The sequence below is a fragment of the Cololabis saira genome, chromosome 1 (genome assembly GCF_033807715.1).
Source record: "Cololabis saira isolate AMF1-May2022 chromosome 1, fColSai1.1, whole genome shotgun sequence".
Lineage (NCBI taxonomy): Eukaryota > Metazoa > Chordata > Actinopteri > Beloniformes > Belonidae > Cololabis > Cololabis saira.
The window spans coordinates 28,008,294-28,026,310 of NC_084587.1; the positions used below are offsets into that span (position 1 = coordinate 28,008,294).

At 39.6% G+C, this 18,017-nt stretch overlaps 1 protein-coding gene across 1 annotated transcript in view; it reads right to left on the minus strand.

Annotated features, from left to right (window-relative positions):
• Positions 1-1,871: 1,871 nt before the first annotated feature.
• LOC133442102 (collagen alpha-1(XI) chain-like) overlaps positions 1,872-18,017 on the minus strand; it is a 52,909-nt gene continuing 36,763 nt past the window's right edge. Inside the window, exons 51-66 of the mRNA XM_061720026.1 lie at positions 15,332-15,385; positions 13,853-13,906; positions 13,680-13,733; positions 13,447-13,500; positions 13,255-13,362; positions 13,116-13,169; positions 12,125-12,178; positions 11,936-12,043; positions 10,438-10,491; positions 10,273-10,308; positions 10,136-10,189; positions 9,713-10,031; positions 9,383-9,495; positions 9,214-9,282; positions 4,165-4,398; positions 1,872-4,087 (exon numbers count right to left, since the gene is read on the minus strand). Of these exons, the coding sequence (XP_061576010.1) occupies positions 3,941-4,087; positions 4,165-4,398; positions 9,214-9,282; positions 9,383-9,495; positions 9,713-10,031; positions 10,136-10,189; positions 10,273-10,308; positions 10,438-10,491; positions 11,936-12,043; positions 12,125-12,178; positions 13,116-13,169; positions 13,255-13,362; positions 13,447-13,500; positions 13,680-13,733; positions 13,853-13,906; positions 15,332-15,385 (1,566 nt within the window). The 3' untranslated portion in view covers positions 1,872-3,940. The remainder of the gene's footprint in view (positions 4,088-4,164; positions 4,399-9,213; positions 9,283-9,382; positions 9,496-9,712; positions 10,032-10,135; positions 10,190-10,272; positions 10,309-10,437; positions 10,492-11,935; positions 12,044-12,124; positions 12,179-13,115; positions 13,170-13,254; positions 13,363-13,446; positions 13,501-13,679; positions 13,734-13,852; positions 13,907-15,331; positions 15,386-18,017) is intronic.

The following is an 18,017-nucleotide window of genomic DNA, read 5'->3' on the forward strand; positions in this document are numbered from 1 at the left end:
GCAGCTTTCTCACAGAGATGACCAGTTTTGTCCTCGTGTGCCCTGTTTGTTATTATAGGGATGTTGTTTTGGATTACCTGTCATGTGTGGCGACTTGTTTTTTAAGTTTGTTTGCTTCTACTGTTGCTTGTCTGGGTCTCTTAACCCCACCCTGACTTGCAAAACAGCAGTTCGGTTTTAACTAAAACCCAAAGTATATTACATTTGATCTATGATCTCTGGATCGACTTCAGTAAAAGAATAAAACATTTCAAGACTCGCTTAATAAATTGGCCCTAGCCAGTCGTGTGAACTTTCAGGATAAAAGACACGTGGCTTTGGCCAATTCCAGATAAAACAAGCCCAGTTGACGACAAGGTTACAGTAATACTTTGTGTACACATGAAAATGCTTATAAACCAAAAGAAAAAATCCCAGAATTGCATTGCGATGCTAATATGCAGATGTTAGAAGGCTGTTCATAAATGAGCATATTAACTTATTTACAGGGGCAAGAGAAAGTATGCTAACCCCTGTGAATTAACTGGTTTTCTTCATTAAATAATCAAAATTCACAATAGTAAACAAACAGAACTTGTTTAAGATAACACACAGACCGGTATAATCTCTCTTCTTTATTGAATAAATCCATCAAACATTTATGGTGCTGCAGATAAAAGTGAGTGAGATTGTGAGTTGATTAGAGACAGTAGTTTGCGCGACTGGAGTCCAATTAATTAAATTAGTTTGCAGGTGTGGTTTGGGGCTACTTTACTTGATAAAAGACAAGTTGATGTTTCAATTTTGCTGTTCATAATAAGCAGCATGCTGATATAAACCATGACTGGCAAAAAGGATTTCTGAAGGCATAAGATCAAGAGTAATCAATCTGCAACAGGAACTGCGTACCATATCATGGTGGACCACCATGGAGGGAGCTGCAGCTTTCAAAATTAAACAAATGAATAAAATAACTCTACGTGTGGTGCAAATCTACGTCAAAGCATCATCGGAATGTGAAGTATGGAGGAAGGAAGGAATAATTAATTGTTAACTATTATTGAGTCATTAATGAAAAAAAACAGTAGATCTGAGGGGAATGATTGGAAATTTCATTTTGTTGTACAGTTTTACTCCAAACTTAAAACTTTCACCTCTGATGACAAATAACACATCCATTCGCATGTGATAAAAGTGGAGAAATTTGAGAAACTTTAAAATTTAAATTAGATTTATCATGTGGGAACCATGAATGCAAATAACACATTTCTAAGACAGTAAAAATGCCTGTGTTTTAAAATTGTTTGTTTAAAATAAGCAATAACATTAGGCCTTTTTCTAGAGGGGCTGTTTTTGCAATGCGATTTTGTGCCAGTTCTGAGCATTTTAAGATTTTAAGGCTATTTGTTACATACATGTGTTGCATGATGATCTTCAGGCAATGCATGGAGGTTAGAAACGCTGTCCAACTTCAGCTGGCGTCACAGAATGTCACCATGTCACATCACATTAAAACCTGAACAGAGCCAGGTGGCTACTGTCAGGACAGCTTAGATGCTGCGCATTCTCTCCTCAAGCTGCTGGAAACTACATCTGGAATGATATCAACTGGCCAAGTGGCTCAAGACTTCACTGACATGCAGGAGGTGAGGTATGCATTTTGATTAGATCTTGAGATCTGCTGTCTATTATGGAAATGTTTCCCAAATAGCATGTAACCACTTTGATTTCTTTCTGGCAGATCCTTTATTTTCATATGGACACAAAAAATGAAAGTATGGATTTGCACCTGGAAAAAGTATAAGAAGAGAAATTCTTTAGCACTTTTCATGAGTTACTGTACTGTTACTTGAAAAGAAGTCACGTCTTGGAGGTCATATTTTTTATCTGTAATTAATTCCCAACCCTCCTAAAATTGCAATGTGCTGGTATTCTCATAATAGAAATAAAAGTGTCCTCTCTAAAGGTGTAGACCAGCCACTGATGTGAGCTCACTCACGTTAGAAAACACTTCAGTGCAGACTTTCTTACACCACCTCCCAACACCAACTGTTCTTTTTTAACTTGCTGTTTCTTTTTTTCGGACAAGAATATTGAGGAATATTTTGGTTTTTAAATACCTGACATGTTTCAGCGATTACTTCCGTCTTCATCAGTCACTGAGTCACATAGTTTGGTGACTCTGATGAAGGCAAAGTAATCGCCGAAACATGTCAGGTATTTAAAAACCTAATTATTCTTGTCCAGCGAAAAGAATCAGCAAGTTAAATTGTAAAGCCATGGACAAAATTAATTTTATTAAATCACAAACTGTTCTTGTTGACTGTAAAATAGCTGCAGATGCACTGAAATGCAACATTGATTTGTTAGCGATACTAGAAGAAATGTAAAGCAAAAGTAAGACAATAACTAATGAATAAATACAAATATATATGTGGAAGTGATGGCTATTGTGGGAAAGTCAAGAGGACATTTGAAATTACTTTGAAATTACTGTAAATCTAATCTCTGGGAGGATGCAGGTCGGTGCATCAATCCCTGCAGTAGATGTGGAGATGGTTCCATCTGGACCACAGAGGTGCACTACGACTCCTTGATGCCGTTATCCATAAAAATAGCTTAAAACTGACATGCATTATACAAGTGTTGGACTTGATTTGGGTTGTTTTGTTGTTTTACATCTGGAAAGCATCACACATGTCTATCTGTTCTTCAAGTTGGATGTGCTGTACTCAATAAAACAAAATGTCATCATCTTAACTTAAATCTACATTAATTACCTTTATTAAAATGTGTTAATTCCCCATACAAATATGCATAAAGAGCTCTTGAGGCAATTGTACCACATTTTCATTTGTTATATTGCCAAAATATAAAAATATTAAAAAAATGTTTCACAATATTAAAAAAAAATTATTTGCCCCAAATCACTTTTACAAAGAATTGACTCCAAAATGACCTACATAATAGCACCATGATGAATTACATTTTGTTTTTACACCCATCAGTCAAAACAGTAATGCCACCAGCCTAATGTTGTTTAGGTCCCTCGGCTTTGACCTGCTGGTTGATGAACGTAGGACCTTTGAGCAAAACCTGTGGTGCTGACACTGACAGCCAGGCAGCACATCCTTCACGTCCTGTGAGCTGCAGTCTGTGGCCTCTGTGGATCAGACCTGTTTTGATCCATCCTGGATATTCCAACAAGCTGTAATTTTGTTTAGAAATCAAGTTAACATGTTTATCTCCTTTCTGCACTCGTCGAGCTGTTCCTGAGCAGTTTTTGAGGTGTTGTGAGATACACTGTGACACATAAGTTGAGGGGATTCTCATTGTGGGATGGAAGGAAGGACCCAAGGTTTTATCAGCTTAATGTTGTGCTTCAAAAAAGCATGATCAGTGTCATTCAATTCACCTGTTAATCGGTTTCATGTTTTTCACTCATCAATGTACACTACTGTACATACGAAATAATTAACAACAAAATTACAACAAATAAAGATTTTTCGAAAGTGAGGTTTGATGTCGACAAAGAATACTGTGAGTGTGTTGGTGAAATATGGTGTGTTTAATCTGTGTTTTCAGAAGCTGATTCCATGATCATAGGGGGATCAGAGGGGAAATCATTTTAAAAATAAATGAATGGAAATGAAAACTATGAAAGCACCACTTGCTCCTTCAAAGATAAATGAAGGAAAAGAAATGTATTAGGACATGACAAACAAAAGTAAATGTGTGCACTTCATTTGATAACACAGCATGTAAGTCCACTGTTAAATGTGTGAGTTATGGACAGATGGAGTTAGTGAATTAATGCCTGTTCAGATGAGAGAGCACTGTTGTAGGCACATCAACTTATAAATATGTAGTCTTGAATGTAGTTCTCTTCCTGCATTTAAAATTGTCCATGGCTCTTTTTCCTACTAAAAAACTCCTGTTGTTGGATCCCCCAACGTTGTTGTTAACCATTGTAGCAGACTGGGCCCACTTCAAAACCAAATTTCTGAGCCCCTTTTCCAAAATCAGACACAGCTACGTCGATGATGGGGAGTGTGCTTGACAGTGGGGCGTCAAACTCCAACACAGTCCTCTCCTGTCCTGAGCGGGTCTGCAACAAAGACGATTAAAGTGTTAAAAATTGCAAAAAATATGTTTGCGCTTCTATTTTATGTCCGTGTTACTCACCTGGCACCCGTCGTACAGTGCATTGATATAAAGTGTGTTCTCATGTGTGAGCTCCTCCCCGTCGCTGCCTCTGAAGCGCAGCGCATGTTCATGGTTGTAGGTAGCGATGTGCAGCCAGGCAGCTGAGTTGAGGCAGTGATAAGTGAAAGTCTGTTTGGCTGTGGCGCTTAGCAGCTTCAGGAAGTTCAGCTGGACAATGTCGACTGAAACGTCATCTGAGCCAGAATAGGAAAACTGGGGGAAGGCACCAAAGTCACACGTCATCAACAGTAACATGTCATGGACAAATAGTACAGTGAGTACTTGCAAACAGATAACAGCCAAACCTCAAATGGCCACTATGGACTGCCTTCAATTTCCCTTGACCCCCATGTTAAAAAGTCCAAATTTATAGCAAAAATGAACTTACAGTCTGGTACAAAAATAGTTTTGGTTTCCATAGTTACATTTTGCATCCATGTTCACTGTATGGGTGGTGAATGTTAATATACCTCATCAGTTAAAATTATATTAAACCATAAATCTATGCATAATTCGGGCCATTTTTTGTTTTGTTTTGTCTTTTGAGTGACAGCTCCACTGCATTCTGTGGTGTCAAATGACAAACTGTTATCACTTTAGCAACTAAGTACATTTGCTGAACTTCACTTGACTGTGAATTAAGACCATCATAATTTTAATTTTAAAGATAATATGGCTTGCTGTGCTGCTAAATGTACAAGACTCCCACAAGGTGGCCTGTGGAGGTGGTTCACCTGGAGTAGCCAGCAGGAGCTGAAAACTGCTGGGGCCTCATTTAAAATGGACTGCGTAGGATTCATACTAAAAGTGCACGTACGCTCAAAAGCCGAAAATGCCGGGCGCAAAAGAAAATCCGGATCAATAAAACCATGTGCACGCAGATTTGCACGCAACGTTCCTTTATGAATCACAGACCTGCGCAGTTGAATCCGCCTCTAATCCCGCCCTCTACACGCCCATAAATGCATATGGATGAGCCTACTGAGCATGCGCAGTGGCTTCCTCCAGCCTGTTTGGCGTCAGAATGAATTAAGGCTGAATTATGCTTCTGCGTCAAAATGACGCCGTGCCTACGGCGTGTGGTTTGGATCGACGCAGAGGACACGCCGTCACCTGCGCCGTCACTGACGTGCACCTCCTGAAAATTGTAACTAGGAGACGCCGTCCACACGTAGACCGAGAGGGCTGTGATTGGTTCGTTTGAAAGCGAAGCATTTCCGGTTTCCGGTTTGAATCAGTAGTGAACTTCCAGGGCTCTTTTCTTCGTTTATATGTGATTTTTTTTGTTTTTGTTTTTTGCACAATAGTTGTCCTTATCTCTTTGATTTACTGTGACCGGAAAAAGTCGGATAAACCATTCAGAAAAAGATCGCTAACTAGTGGCCGCGGGGGGTACTGCACCGCGACCAAATGGAGAGACGGAGAAATCTGAAGGGTTCAGCACGGCGTCACGGCTGCGGCGTGTGCTCTGCGTCGGTGTGACGCAGAACCATACCTCAGCCTTTAGAAGTAGCAGCCACCGTGACACTGACTTTCACGGAGACAGAGATGTTGTAGATGATGTGGAGGACAGGAAAACCACATTATTTGGTGGTCACAGTAAAAGTTAGAATAAGTATATAAATAGTATACAATAAAATAAAGCGAGTGAGTGGCAGCACGCCGTTGCTGCGCTAAACGCCGTGAGTTCCCCGGCGCAACAGGGACACACACGTCCCCCGTCTTTTCAAAACTATGTTTTTTTTCCCCTTACTTTTTACAGTTTAAAAACTAACTGTAGGCTCAGCCTTAAATTGCAAATTATCAAGACACTGTATGAAAGCGATACGAAAACGGCCCCGCAGCCCCGCTTCACCCCCCCCCCCCCCCCCCCCGCTCCCCCTCCTCCTCTCCCGTCTCCCCTCAGAGCTGCTCAGGGCGGGTTTATGGTTCTGCGTTACACCAACGCAGAGCCTACGGCGTAGGTGCGCGTAGGTGCGCGTCGCCGCGTACCCTACGCCATAGACTCTGCGTCGTTTTAACGCGGGACCCTAATTTAGGCACCATACACCTGCACGTAAAGGTTTCACGCGCGCGTAAAACTCATATATATGAAAAAAAATCTGAGTCCCTTTAGGGGCTCCGTGGGGCTCCCTAAACGCAGCCCCTCATTTGTTCTGTCCTAAAGCGGGTGAAGAAGAGGCTGCAGCTCCAGCAGCACCAGAGTCCTGACTGACTGAGCTTCACACAGAGGAACACGATCAGCGCTATTTTATTTTATTATTTTATTATTTTAAGTCTGATATATGTTGTGATATGTGATGACATTATTAAGAGTATGACATGAATCTGGCTTCATTTCACCACCTCACAGCCTGCGTCGCCAGTTCCCCGTGTCTTAAGTAAATTCTTACGGGAGGGTCCGAGTTGCCGTAAAGATAAGCAGATTTTTCGGTTAGTTTTTTCTTTTTAGATCCGAGGATTTGCGTAGAAGGTGGCTTCCGCAACTTTCAGGCGCTTTTTCTGCGCAAGCAAGCTTTATAGATGAGGCCCCTGGTCATTAAGTCACGTGACCCATTGGTTTCTGAAGAGCGTTTTTGAACCTTGTTTTTCTGCAAACATGGCAGAGCCTTGTTGCTTGAGAAGACATGTACGGCAAAATATAGCGTTTAACATGCTCAATTGCAAAGTAAAAAAGTTACTGTCACGTTTAGCCGACGCTGGGTTACAATAAACAGCTGGATACTTTGCTAAGCGTGGTACCATGACGATTAAAGATGAGGAAGTGATAGTAGCTAGCCATTGGCTGAGCCGACTATCAATCAGATTTTTTTTTTTAATCCTATGAATTCAGTGCTTTATACTAATACTCTTGGCATAGAACAACCCCCCCACCCTCCGCTCAGAGTTGTCATGGGTATGAAAGTACTGAGACCCCATGGTTCTTAAAACCAGGCTGTAAATATGTTTATTTTTGCTCTAAAGTAGGACATTTTAACATGGGAGTCAACAGAGAATGACTCACTTTTGCAGAGGGCCTCTAGTGGCCAGTCGAGGAACTGCAACAAATCTTACTTCTGCATGAACCCGAAAGTTAAACGGTTGGTGCTCGGTTATAGCTAGTCAAGGATTCCTGGTTGAACAGCTAGCTCAACAGCAGTTTCCTCCAGGGAGAGCTGGTGATGCAGCAGCTCCTCCCAAACTTCCTCTGCCCTGAGCTTTGCCCTCAGAACCCTGTAAGCTAGTTAGCCAGACTACACCTAGTGAATGAACAGTCACAGCTGTCATTTCAGATGCCCTGTTTGGATGGACAGATTCAGTCATTCAATGTTTTTTAATCAATTTGAACTTTTCTTAAGTGGGGTTCAGTGGAGTCAGCTTCAAAACCTCTCTTCGTAAAACCTATGGGTGACATCACAGAGAGTTTGTCCTGTTCTTTTCATACACTCTTTGATCCAAAAAACTACCAGAAAAAGCAAGTTCTTCAATGGTGAAGCTTATCTTGACGACACAAAAGCATTCTCCATCATTTTATAAATAGCTCACTCAAAGAAAAAAACTATAATAATTCTCTGAAAATTTCTGCTGCAACTTTAATACAGGCCTGTCTTGTACAACAAAACTAACAACATTTGTAATGGGCTTGGTGTTGAATTCTGTTTTCCAAAAAATGTGTTTTCAAGGACGAAAAACTGCTTATGAAAAAGAAAGTCAACCCGCTTTTAATTCTAAAACTTTACATTTCAAGACATAATAAAATGTCCTGTGTTCTGCATTGACGTTATGAATCTTTTACATATTTGTAGAATCATTTTGTCTCACACTTCTCTTTGAGTCATGCTATTTGTAGTGCTAAACATGAAGTGTAGCCAAAAGAGTAAATCTGAACTAAGTGAGGGCAGTGCAAAAAAAAAAGGAACAACATATCAGAACTTTTCAAACCTAAAGCCTGGGATATACTTGCACGCATCATGGCCGCCACGCGTATCCTGCGTTCATTTGACGCATCGACGTGCACGTTCTCAAAAAGACACTGAAAGCGTACTGGACCTGCAGTTCTCGCTCTGGCCACGAGTGGCGCTGGTCCCGGTCAGATACCAGCTGGCCACAAGTGACCACGCGGAGGTCGCTGGCACCGTTTCCTTTGCCGAGATCACAACCAAAGCAATGTTATAATCTCCTACATCATCCAATGGTGTCATGTAAACGTGTTTGTTGTTCTAATCTGCTACTGCTACTACCGCTGCTACCACCGCTACTACTAAATATTTAATCACTTTTCCAACTGTTGCTCTGCTTACTGCCCCCGATCGGTCACCGCCGGTACGACGCGCTCTCCTTGCGTACTACGTGGGCGACGTTGCGGTTGGTGGTGCACTCGAACAGACGCGAACGGACGTGAACGCAAGCAGCAACAGCAAGTACTGTTACCCCAGGCTTAAAAGTCAAGAATATGTGAGCCAATATTTCTCAATGCCACAGCAGTCCTGTTGGTGCAGCAAAATAACTTGTTGCCTGGAGGAACCCTTGTGCAAATAAAAATAAAAAGAGTGTTTTTTTTTGTTTGTTTCTCTGTCAGGAATGTTCAGTTCCTGCAGCTTTGCTTTCTCCCTCACATTCAGACTTCTAATACTCTTTTTCATTCTTTCAAGATGAAATGATCCCTGCACTAATACATTTCAAAGTACCACCAATTTCTTAAAAATGTATTCTTATGTTGCTTCTGGTCTGCAAGTGGATTCAAGCTTCCTGCCTTTTTTCTCCATGGGAACAGTCAGCAAGGATGAACAAGCCACCACTGAACCTCATGCTGTTGCAGAAAAAACATGTTTCCGACCCCCATCCCTTCATCATCTGCCTTTCATCACGAAAGTAAACAAGGCTGGAAGCATAATTTAATGCTTGGCAGAAAAGCATCAGTGATATGATTATTAACTTTGGAGGGTCAGATAGTCTGCTATTAATCATAAAAATCATAAAAAGTGTTCTCACAATGAGTGTGGCAAGCAAAGATATTCTCATATATATAATTGAACTACTACAATATACCTGCTTTCCTTTCCTGAATTTACTGTACCAGGTGCCAGGTTTTTCTCCTTTCCATGCAGCCAATTTTACCTGATCACAAACAAACAAAGAAGAAAAAAAAAACATCAATTATAGTCAAGGAGAAAACTGATGATTAAATGAAATTTTACCAAAGTATGTATAAACTAACCGACTGGAACTTCTTGTCAGGGTAGAGACATGTTTCCCCCTGTGCAGTGAAGTTACAGAACACCTTGAAAGAGTCTCTATGGCAACCCTGGTTGGGATCTATCCAGTACTCACCTGGAGAGGATAATAAATAGAAAGAGCAGCTCAGAGGAGTCAGAAGAACTTAAGGCTAAAAAGCAAGGTTGACAACAAACAGAAGATTTCACTCAGATACAATGTTAAAAGGAAAAAAAAACGCAGAGGGAAAAAAATAACATTGAAATGTATTAAATAAGTCTCAACATGTAAGCAGAGTTGTGATAAATAATGGCCAAACAAACTGACAAAGTACCATTAGATAGCTCTGGATGGAGGAGCCAAAGTTCTTTGCAGGTGCGGGCCGGGCTGTGGTACGTTCCCATTGGATTACGTAAACCTTCTACATCCACTTTCATAGATGAAAGAGATGCAAACACTTCTTCCATGCCTTGGCCCTCATTGTCCTTCATCCAGCCACCCTGCACAGCTTGGTCTCCTTGTATCCATCCCTCTTCTCCTCCATCGATGGCCTCCACCTCCTCATTTTCCAGTGCAGCACCATCTACCACAGTGTGAGTTCTCCTTCTCCTTCCTCGCTCTGGCAGAGGTGAAGTCCCAACTGCTGCCCGTCCCTGAGGAGAGGAAAAACAAGAGGAAACAAAGACAGAAATGTAGGCCAGGTATTATGATTATAATTGAATGAAATTTGAATGTAGGTAAAATCTGTAAAACTCACTGGAGGTCCGGGAGGTCCTGCAGGACCAAGGTCTCCTCTGGGGCCAATTGGACCCTAAATAAACCAAACAAAATTATACATTTTGGGTAGAAGTAGGGTTTCAGTGAAATAAATTGCTAAATGAATTCGTTCGATACCTCGTTTCCTTTAGAGCCCTTTAAGCCAGTGGCACCCTGTGAAAGAAGTAAGGGATGAAAAGAAAAGATACAGAAACCAGATTATCATTCTTCTAAGCAAACTTCATGCTTAAACTGTTGTATTTTTATAGTCAATGTGCTACCAAGATGATCCGATATACTCACAGACAGCCCCGTGGGACCAGGCGGACCAGGGGGACCAGATGGACCAACTTGACCCTAGTATTAAAAATGAAAAACAAAACTGTTAGATGAAGAGGGCAACCAGATTGAGCGTGAGCCTCGCGCATTTCAACAACTTCACTCGCTCTCACGCCACACGTGGCATTTCTCACAATGAGAAATTAACTTTACCGCACAGTAATTCCAACAGACCCCCTGCAAACAAATCAAGGTATGCTACTGTGCACTGAGCTCTAAACTCAGAGCAGCTGTCTGGAGCTACCAACCAATCAGCCAATCAGAAAATAGATTTTTTTTTTGTTGGCGGGTAAGGTCTGAGCTCTTTTAGCTTCAAGCAATTCATGAACGCTTAGCGGAGGTAAGGTCATATGAGGTGAGGTCATATCGCCCAGCTGTACCACAGGGCATTACAGGAACCATGATGCTTTAAGTGATGAGCCTGGAATTAAATCATATTATAACAACTATATCAACAAGAAAAACAAAACAAGAAAAAGCAAACCTACAACATGCTGATTCATCTCAACCGTTCTGACCTAGTCAGTCAAAGAATCCCCACAAGAGCATATTTAGTTGGTCATTTAATTGTTGCTTTTGCTTTTGTCATGGGGTTTGATAACTATCAAATATAGATAATCTCAAATCTTATCCTTTAAAAATTCACATGAACTGTGCCATGGCAGGATTAACTTACATTAAGAAAACAACAATCATTCACAACCGTTTCAACTGTCCATGTTGCACAATGTGTACACAATTACTTCTTGTGGCCTTTAACTCATTCACTACTCCTTTTTACTATTTATCATTTTGTAATTTGCAGAGGAATAAGAACCACAAAGGATCTGTACCCAAATTTAGTTGGAAACCTGTTTTTTGAGAACAAATATTGTTACCTTGTTACAGTCTAATGAAACAACAACATAAACTATGTGTAAAGGATGGCATTAACCCATTCTGGCCATGTGATGCTGAGTCCAAATGCAAATCAATCATATACAGTATAACCTTTGATAAAATATTAAACTTTACAGCAAAAGCAAACTTGGAAAGCCCGGTATATGAGTTAGCTTTGGTATTTAGAGTTAATTTCCCTTTTTTATGAAAACTGTTTGCAGAGTCCATTTCCATATATATTGCATGTTATTTCTGGCTCCAAAATCTCTAGATTCACTGCTGAAATGAAAAACTTGAGGGTTTCAAATGATATTCTACAAAACAACGGTGGCTACTACCGGTACTCTGCAGTAGAAAGTAAGGCCAAAGCTGAAGAGCTTTAAAATGAAATAATAAAGATGTTCACAAGCACTTAGCTCCAATGGGTTTCCAATCAAAAAAATGAGTAGAATAAAATTATTTGTAAATATCCTCTGTGCGACTGTTTGACCAATATAACAATATAAACCAGTGGACAGTTTGCCCCCTTTGTCCTCTGAGTCAGAAGTTGGGGTGTAAATGTGTGCTTCAAATGTTTTTGCACCTCATCTCCTTTTGGGCCTTGCAGTCCCTGGTTTCCTGGCAGTCCTCTATCACCCTTCTCTCCGAAATCTCCTGGTGGCCCAATCAGACCTATTAGACCACCATGACCCTGCGTTGATATCATGAAAAGAGTCAAACAAAGTCATAGGAAAGGGCAGATTAAATGTTTATATGTGTGGCTTGGATGTACCTTGTCTCCCTTTCTGCCAGGGTCTCCCCTTAGTCCTGCTAGGCCTGGTGGACCCTGAGGAGAGGAAGTTATGATAAAGTCCAATACAAGGATAAATGAAATGCATCAAATAAATGAAAACAGAAGCTTAGCCAAAAGTTAGGCTCTTGCTTAGGAGCAGGGTGGTTTTTATTTAAAGACTTTTTCAGCTTTGCTACCATCGCATTATTAATATTATCACCAGGAATATTTTAGGTATTGGCAGTCTGTTCCAAGAAATTGATTTTTCTTTGTTTGTTGTGATGTTTTTTAAATTTGGCAATTCACAGACTAGGGTTGTTAGATCCTTTTTTTGTAAGAAGAGCAGCTGGAGGGTGTGTTTCAATTACAGTGGAATCCCACTCCTGCAGTAAGGTTTCTGCAGAGGTGCTGGATAAGAAAGGCGGATTGACTTCTGGCCTGATTCTGCTTCTTCCTGTTTATTGACCAATAGTATAGGAGCTGGACCAAGAAGGGCAGCCCACTTCATTTGCAAAATGAGGCAGAAATGCATATGGTAAAGTAAAAGTACCAGTGGTAAAGTAAAAAGTGGAGACCAAGGAATGTAAAAACATGTGCACGTATAAGGAAAGGGAAATATTAAATTTATACATTTCTTATATATATATATATATATATATATATATATATATATATATATATATATATATATATATATATATATATATATATATATATATATATTTCTGGTTTTATTTTTAATTATGTCAGTTTTGGTCCTCCATACACTTGGGCCTAGCTTGGCTAACTGACCGGTGATAGACATATCAGAGGCTTATTAGTTAAATATTTATATTCCTGATTTTGCTACAAGGACTGGATGTTCCAATCCCTGATAGGTCAGCACTTGTGTATGGACATGTAGTATAATAAATGCAATTTTTTTAACCTTTCTGCTAATTACATTTCTGAAAATAGCGAAGTGAAATGGCTGTTTGCCAGATCATCTTACCATAGGGCCTGGCGGTCCTGTCTGTCCTGGGGGTCCATTTAAACCCTGATCACCCTACAGAATGACACAGAAAGTTTTAATGAGCTACCTTTAATTATGGTTGAGGTATTCATTCTTTGCTTTTGCTAAATGGACTTACTGCAGGGCCAGGGATCCCTCGTAGGCCCTGGAGACCAGGTTTTCCAAGATATCCCTGACCACCTGTGGGTCCTCTCTTTCCAAATGGACCCTCTAATCCAGGAGCACCCTGAGGTGACAGAGGGTAGAGACATCCTCAGACACTGTAAACATTCAGAAGTTATTATCAAAGGGACATTTTTCTAACACATACTTTTGCTCCTTTCAAGCCTGCTTTTCCTGGTTTTCCTGATTTCCCCAAGTGGCCCTGAAGAACAGTGTTTTTAAAACATTTTAATCTGAATCTAAATATACATATTGTAAAAATGCATAAGCAAAACATTGCATGCTCTACAGTAGAAAAAGAAAATTGAAACTTGAATTATTGAAAGAGGAAATGGAAAATAAAACACGGGGACCATCACACTACCATAAAAAAGCACAAACCCTTCGTCCAGGAGCTCCAAATGGTCCGGGTTCCCCTGTGGCTCCTGGTGGTCCCTGAAAAATTCAAACAGCTAGGTCACATTGTAAGTATTACTTTAGTTTGATGCCTGTCTATTTGATGTTAAATAATCAAAAAGGATTTAAATGTCTGTATTGTAGAAGGAGGGGCTCACAGATTTTCCTTGATCCCCTACGTCTCCTTTGGATCCAGGGACTCCATCTATACCCTGGTGAGGAAAGAAAAATTGGGACCACAGGAAAACCTTAGTACACAATACACACATATACTTTGAAAAATATAGCATAGTACACAGCTGGCTGATGATGTGACAGAAGGGGAGATCTTGCAAAGAATTATATTGTCTTATTGTATTTCCATTTCCAGAGACAACTTTAACTGCTATCAAACACGCATTAGCATTCAAGTAAACACTGGTGTCATAGCAGAATGATCACACTTGCACCTTTCCGTAACATATTGCAAAGGCAATCTCCTTAGGTTGGACCTAGTAACATAATTTATATACATTCAGCGCGACACAAATCTGACCTGCAGCAATATAATCAAACTGTATAAATGTATTTGAAATGCAGATCCAGCTTCTACCCTCTGTTTTCAACTGCTCCAACAGACCAGGTTTTGTGTAAGACAATGCAATGTGCTTGCAAGGGTGATACACATTTAATGCCAAAAAAGCACATTGTTATCTTAAGCTGAGTATTTTTTATATGTTGTTTCCAATTATGCTGTTACTATGGAAATGTAAACCATCATAAATGAGACAAAAAAATGCATTGTTTTTTTTAACAGAATCTGTTCAATATGTGATATTTTCAGCTGTTTCTATCCACCACTACTAAGTCTTACATAAATAAAGGCAAGCTCGGCAGCTATTAGAACTGTTACAGTGATACCACATGTGTGAGAAAAGTGAGACTTTACAAGGACTTTGTTAATATGCATCACTTAATTATATTCTCAGATCTCTATTTATGCACAAGTTATTAATGAGCACATTAGTTTTATGTGTAGTTTACACTGAAAAAGGCTTCACAGAGCCAATATGAAAATTACATTTTTTTTTCTACTAAATTGTGAAAAACAATTAAATGCCGGTTCTTTGGTATCAAGTTTTTATTTTAAAGTTCTACTAGCTTAATATATTTACCCATAATTGTTCCCTGAAAATCATTCATCGTCTTCCGAGTTTGACACCTCTATAAATGAAGGGAAAATGATTCTAATGCCAGACAGGCAGACAAAACATGACTACACTATAAATAAAATAATGAAAAACTTATTTCAGCCCAGAAAGACGTCTTTCACAGGTGAATAAATATGTCCATAACTGTCAACTAGATATTAACTGGAAGGGCTGGCAGAGTCTAGTCTTTTGCCAAGGAGGACTGGGCTCAGTTGCCCAATTTCATAGTTCCAAGAAAACTGTTCCAGGTGACCAGGTCTGCACCAATATTAATTTGGTTCAGCTTTTAGCCATGCTCCAATTCCTCTCCAAGTTTAATGAAATTAGTTTTTGAATAATATTGCTGAGGAACAGACAGAAAAATAGAAAAGCACACAAACATAAAAAAAAAACACTTGTTGGATCAGACGAAGGAAAAGAGAAAAAAAACGACAAGCAGACACTCACATTGGGGCCCGCCTCTCCCTGCTGTCCGAGGTCTCCAGTCAAACCTATAGAACCCTGTGGAGAGAGGAAGACTGATCTTGATACACCATTATATCACTCACTTTGGTATCTATAGTATATACTATGTGTAAAACTACATTTTCTTCTTGTATCATATAAATATGGACAGATTTGAATGGATTCTAAATATTGACACTGAAATATAATTCTCTATAATTTGTTTGTCTCGCCAGCACATTCTAACAAGGTCTGGCAACACAACTATATATATATATATATATATATATATATATATATATATATATATATATATATATATATATATATATATATATATATATATATATATATATATATATATATATATTTGACCTTATCTCGAAAAGTTAAGTTAAAAAAAACACCACGTCCAGAAAAGAAGGGAAGAACTCACCACTTGGATTCAAGTAAGCAAATGGGTAAGATCCACCCATTGAAAAAGTGCTACAGTGATTTTTATGCTTACCCTAGCAACAAGTTATGTTACTCTAACTGATGCCCCTGAGCACCTTGTCATTTCTTAAAAACGATCATATTAGAAGATTCATCCTGCAGTACTGGAAAAAGACATTACTCTGTTTTAGAAGGGTCAGATTGTTTGTCTGCAAAACCAGTTTGTTATTATCAACAAATAATTTCTTGCATGATGGGATGGGCTTTTTTCCAAGGTGACAATGCCAGTATTCATTTGAATCATTTTAGGAGCATGAACCAGTTTTGTCACACAGAGATTGGCCACCACAGAGTCCAGACATTAACAATGTTGAAAATAGTTGCTACGTACATATCTTTCCCATCCTCAACATGTGCTTTTGGTGGTGAATCAATATGAATTTGGACATAGATAACTGCTGTGACAATGCTTAATTTTATTGAAACAATACCACTGCGAATGCGTGTTAATCAAAGCGAAAAGGAATTCAACAAAATATCAGTGTGTGTATTATATTCATTTATTATTTGGCCAAGTGGTGTAAATTACCCAATCAACTTTGATACATCCAAATGTACTATAATCTATCCATGCTACTTTCACAAACTTTGACCATGCAGCCCTTTTTGTTGGGATGATTTGAGTAAGCAAATGCAGATGCAGACACTTGACCTGGTTAGAATGGCCCAAAGGGCAATGTTGCTAGCATTTTGGTAACAAGCTAAAGTCGCAAAAGTCCCACTGCGCACCAGCGGGTGTACAGCATGACCCCGCTCTGATATGGAAGAAAAAAATCCCCCAAAAATAAAACACGCCCGAAAAAACGAGGAAAAACATGAAAATGAAGGCGATATATTAGTATACAGAAAAGGTTTCCCTTTTCTTATTATTCCGCACCTTTTTTTCGTCCGTTAATACGGCCCGAACCGCAACGTGCCTCGATGGGTATTACTTTTCTCAGTCAAAAATCTTACCGTGGCAACGCTAATGCCAAAAAGCAAAAAAAAAGGCGAAAAATCGGACGCTTATTGCTCGGCCGAACTTTATCGTAGAGACATCGTTCAAATTTACAAACACTCAGCCCGATTGGCCCTAAAGGACTGTACAGCCTTATCATGCTAATTATTACGGTTTTTGCGATATTTAACTTTCAATTTAAAAAAAAAAAATCCATTTGACTTTGGACGCTTGTTGCTAGGCAACAGGTTATCGTAGAGACATCATACAAATGTTCCCCGACTCGGCACGCTGTGACCTTCAACATATTCAAATTTCATGAAGCTGGGATTTAAGGACATTTTATGTCAAAATCCATGCCAAATGGCCACATTGATTTGGATGGGGTTTTTTACCATGGTGAAAAAAAAACCTATCCGTTAACGTAGCCTGAACCGGAACATGCACCCATGCATGACATACATTGTTAGATGCATCTCCATCGTGCCGCGATTGGCATTACTTTTCTCAGTCAAAAGCGTTACCGTGGCAACGCTAGATGCCAAAAAGTGCGTACCGTTAGTAACTATTGGGAGCACCGGAATGAATGGAATACAACCGTAAAAACACCTCAAACTGACATAGAACCTCCCCGAACACAAACACTACAGCCCCAAACCAAAGCAGCAAGAGGCGACGAATGGGCAGTAGGGCATGCCCATATCAAAATGTCCTGATATTTTCTAGTTATTATTAAATCTGAGCAACTGACCACAGAGGAAGTGGATGAAACAAAACTAACAGCCTGCCTTTTAATGCTTGTATCCAAAATCACTGTGCTGCAGCAGCAGTTGACAGAAATCCTCAAAGCAAACATACATTTAAAGAGTGTTTAACAGCCTATGTATGTAAAGCAGACTAAATATAAGATGCTAAATGTGTTCTATTGACAGCCCAGGTTACATTTCAGGTTCAGTTTGTCATCAGGCTGTGCACACAGGAGCCTTTAGACCATCTGTCGACCTCCAAAAGCAAGCTTCAACAAGTCTATGGCATAGCCCCATGTGCACGTATTGGGTAGTAATATTATCAGGTAGAGTTTTCTCCTTTAGCCGTTTAGGTCATATTTCATTCAGGCTCTGAGTAAAGTAACTGCAATTTTAATTGAACTGTGAGAGTGAAAAAAATCTGATTGTGCTGAATGCCAACACCGAAATGAAAACAAGCAAATATTTAGTAACTTTAAAAAAAGTGTTTTCTAAAGAAGTGATGACTACA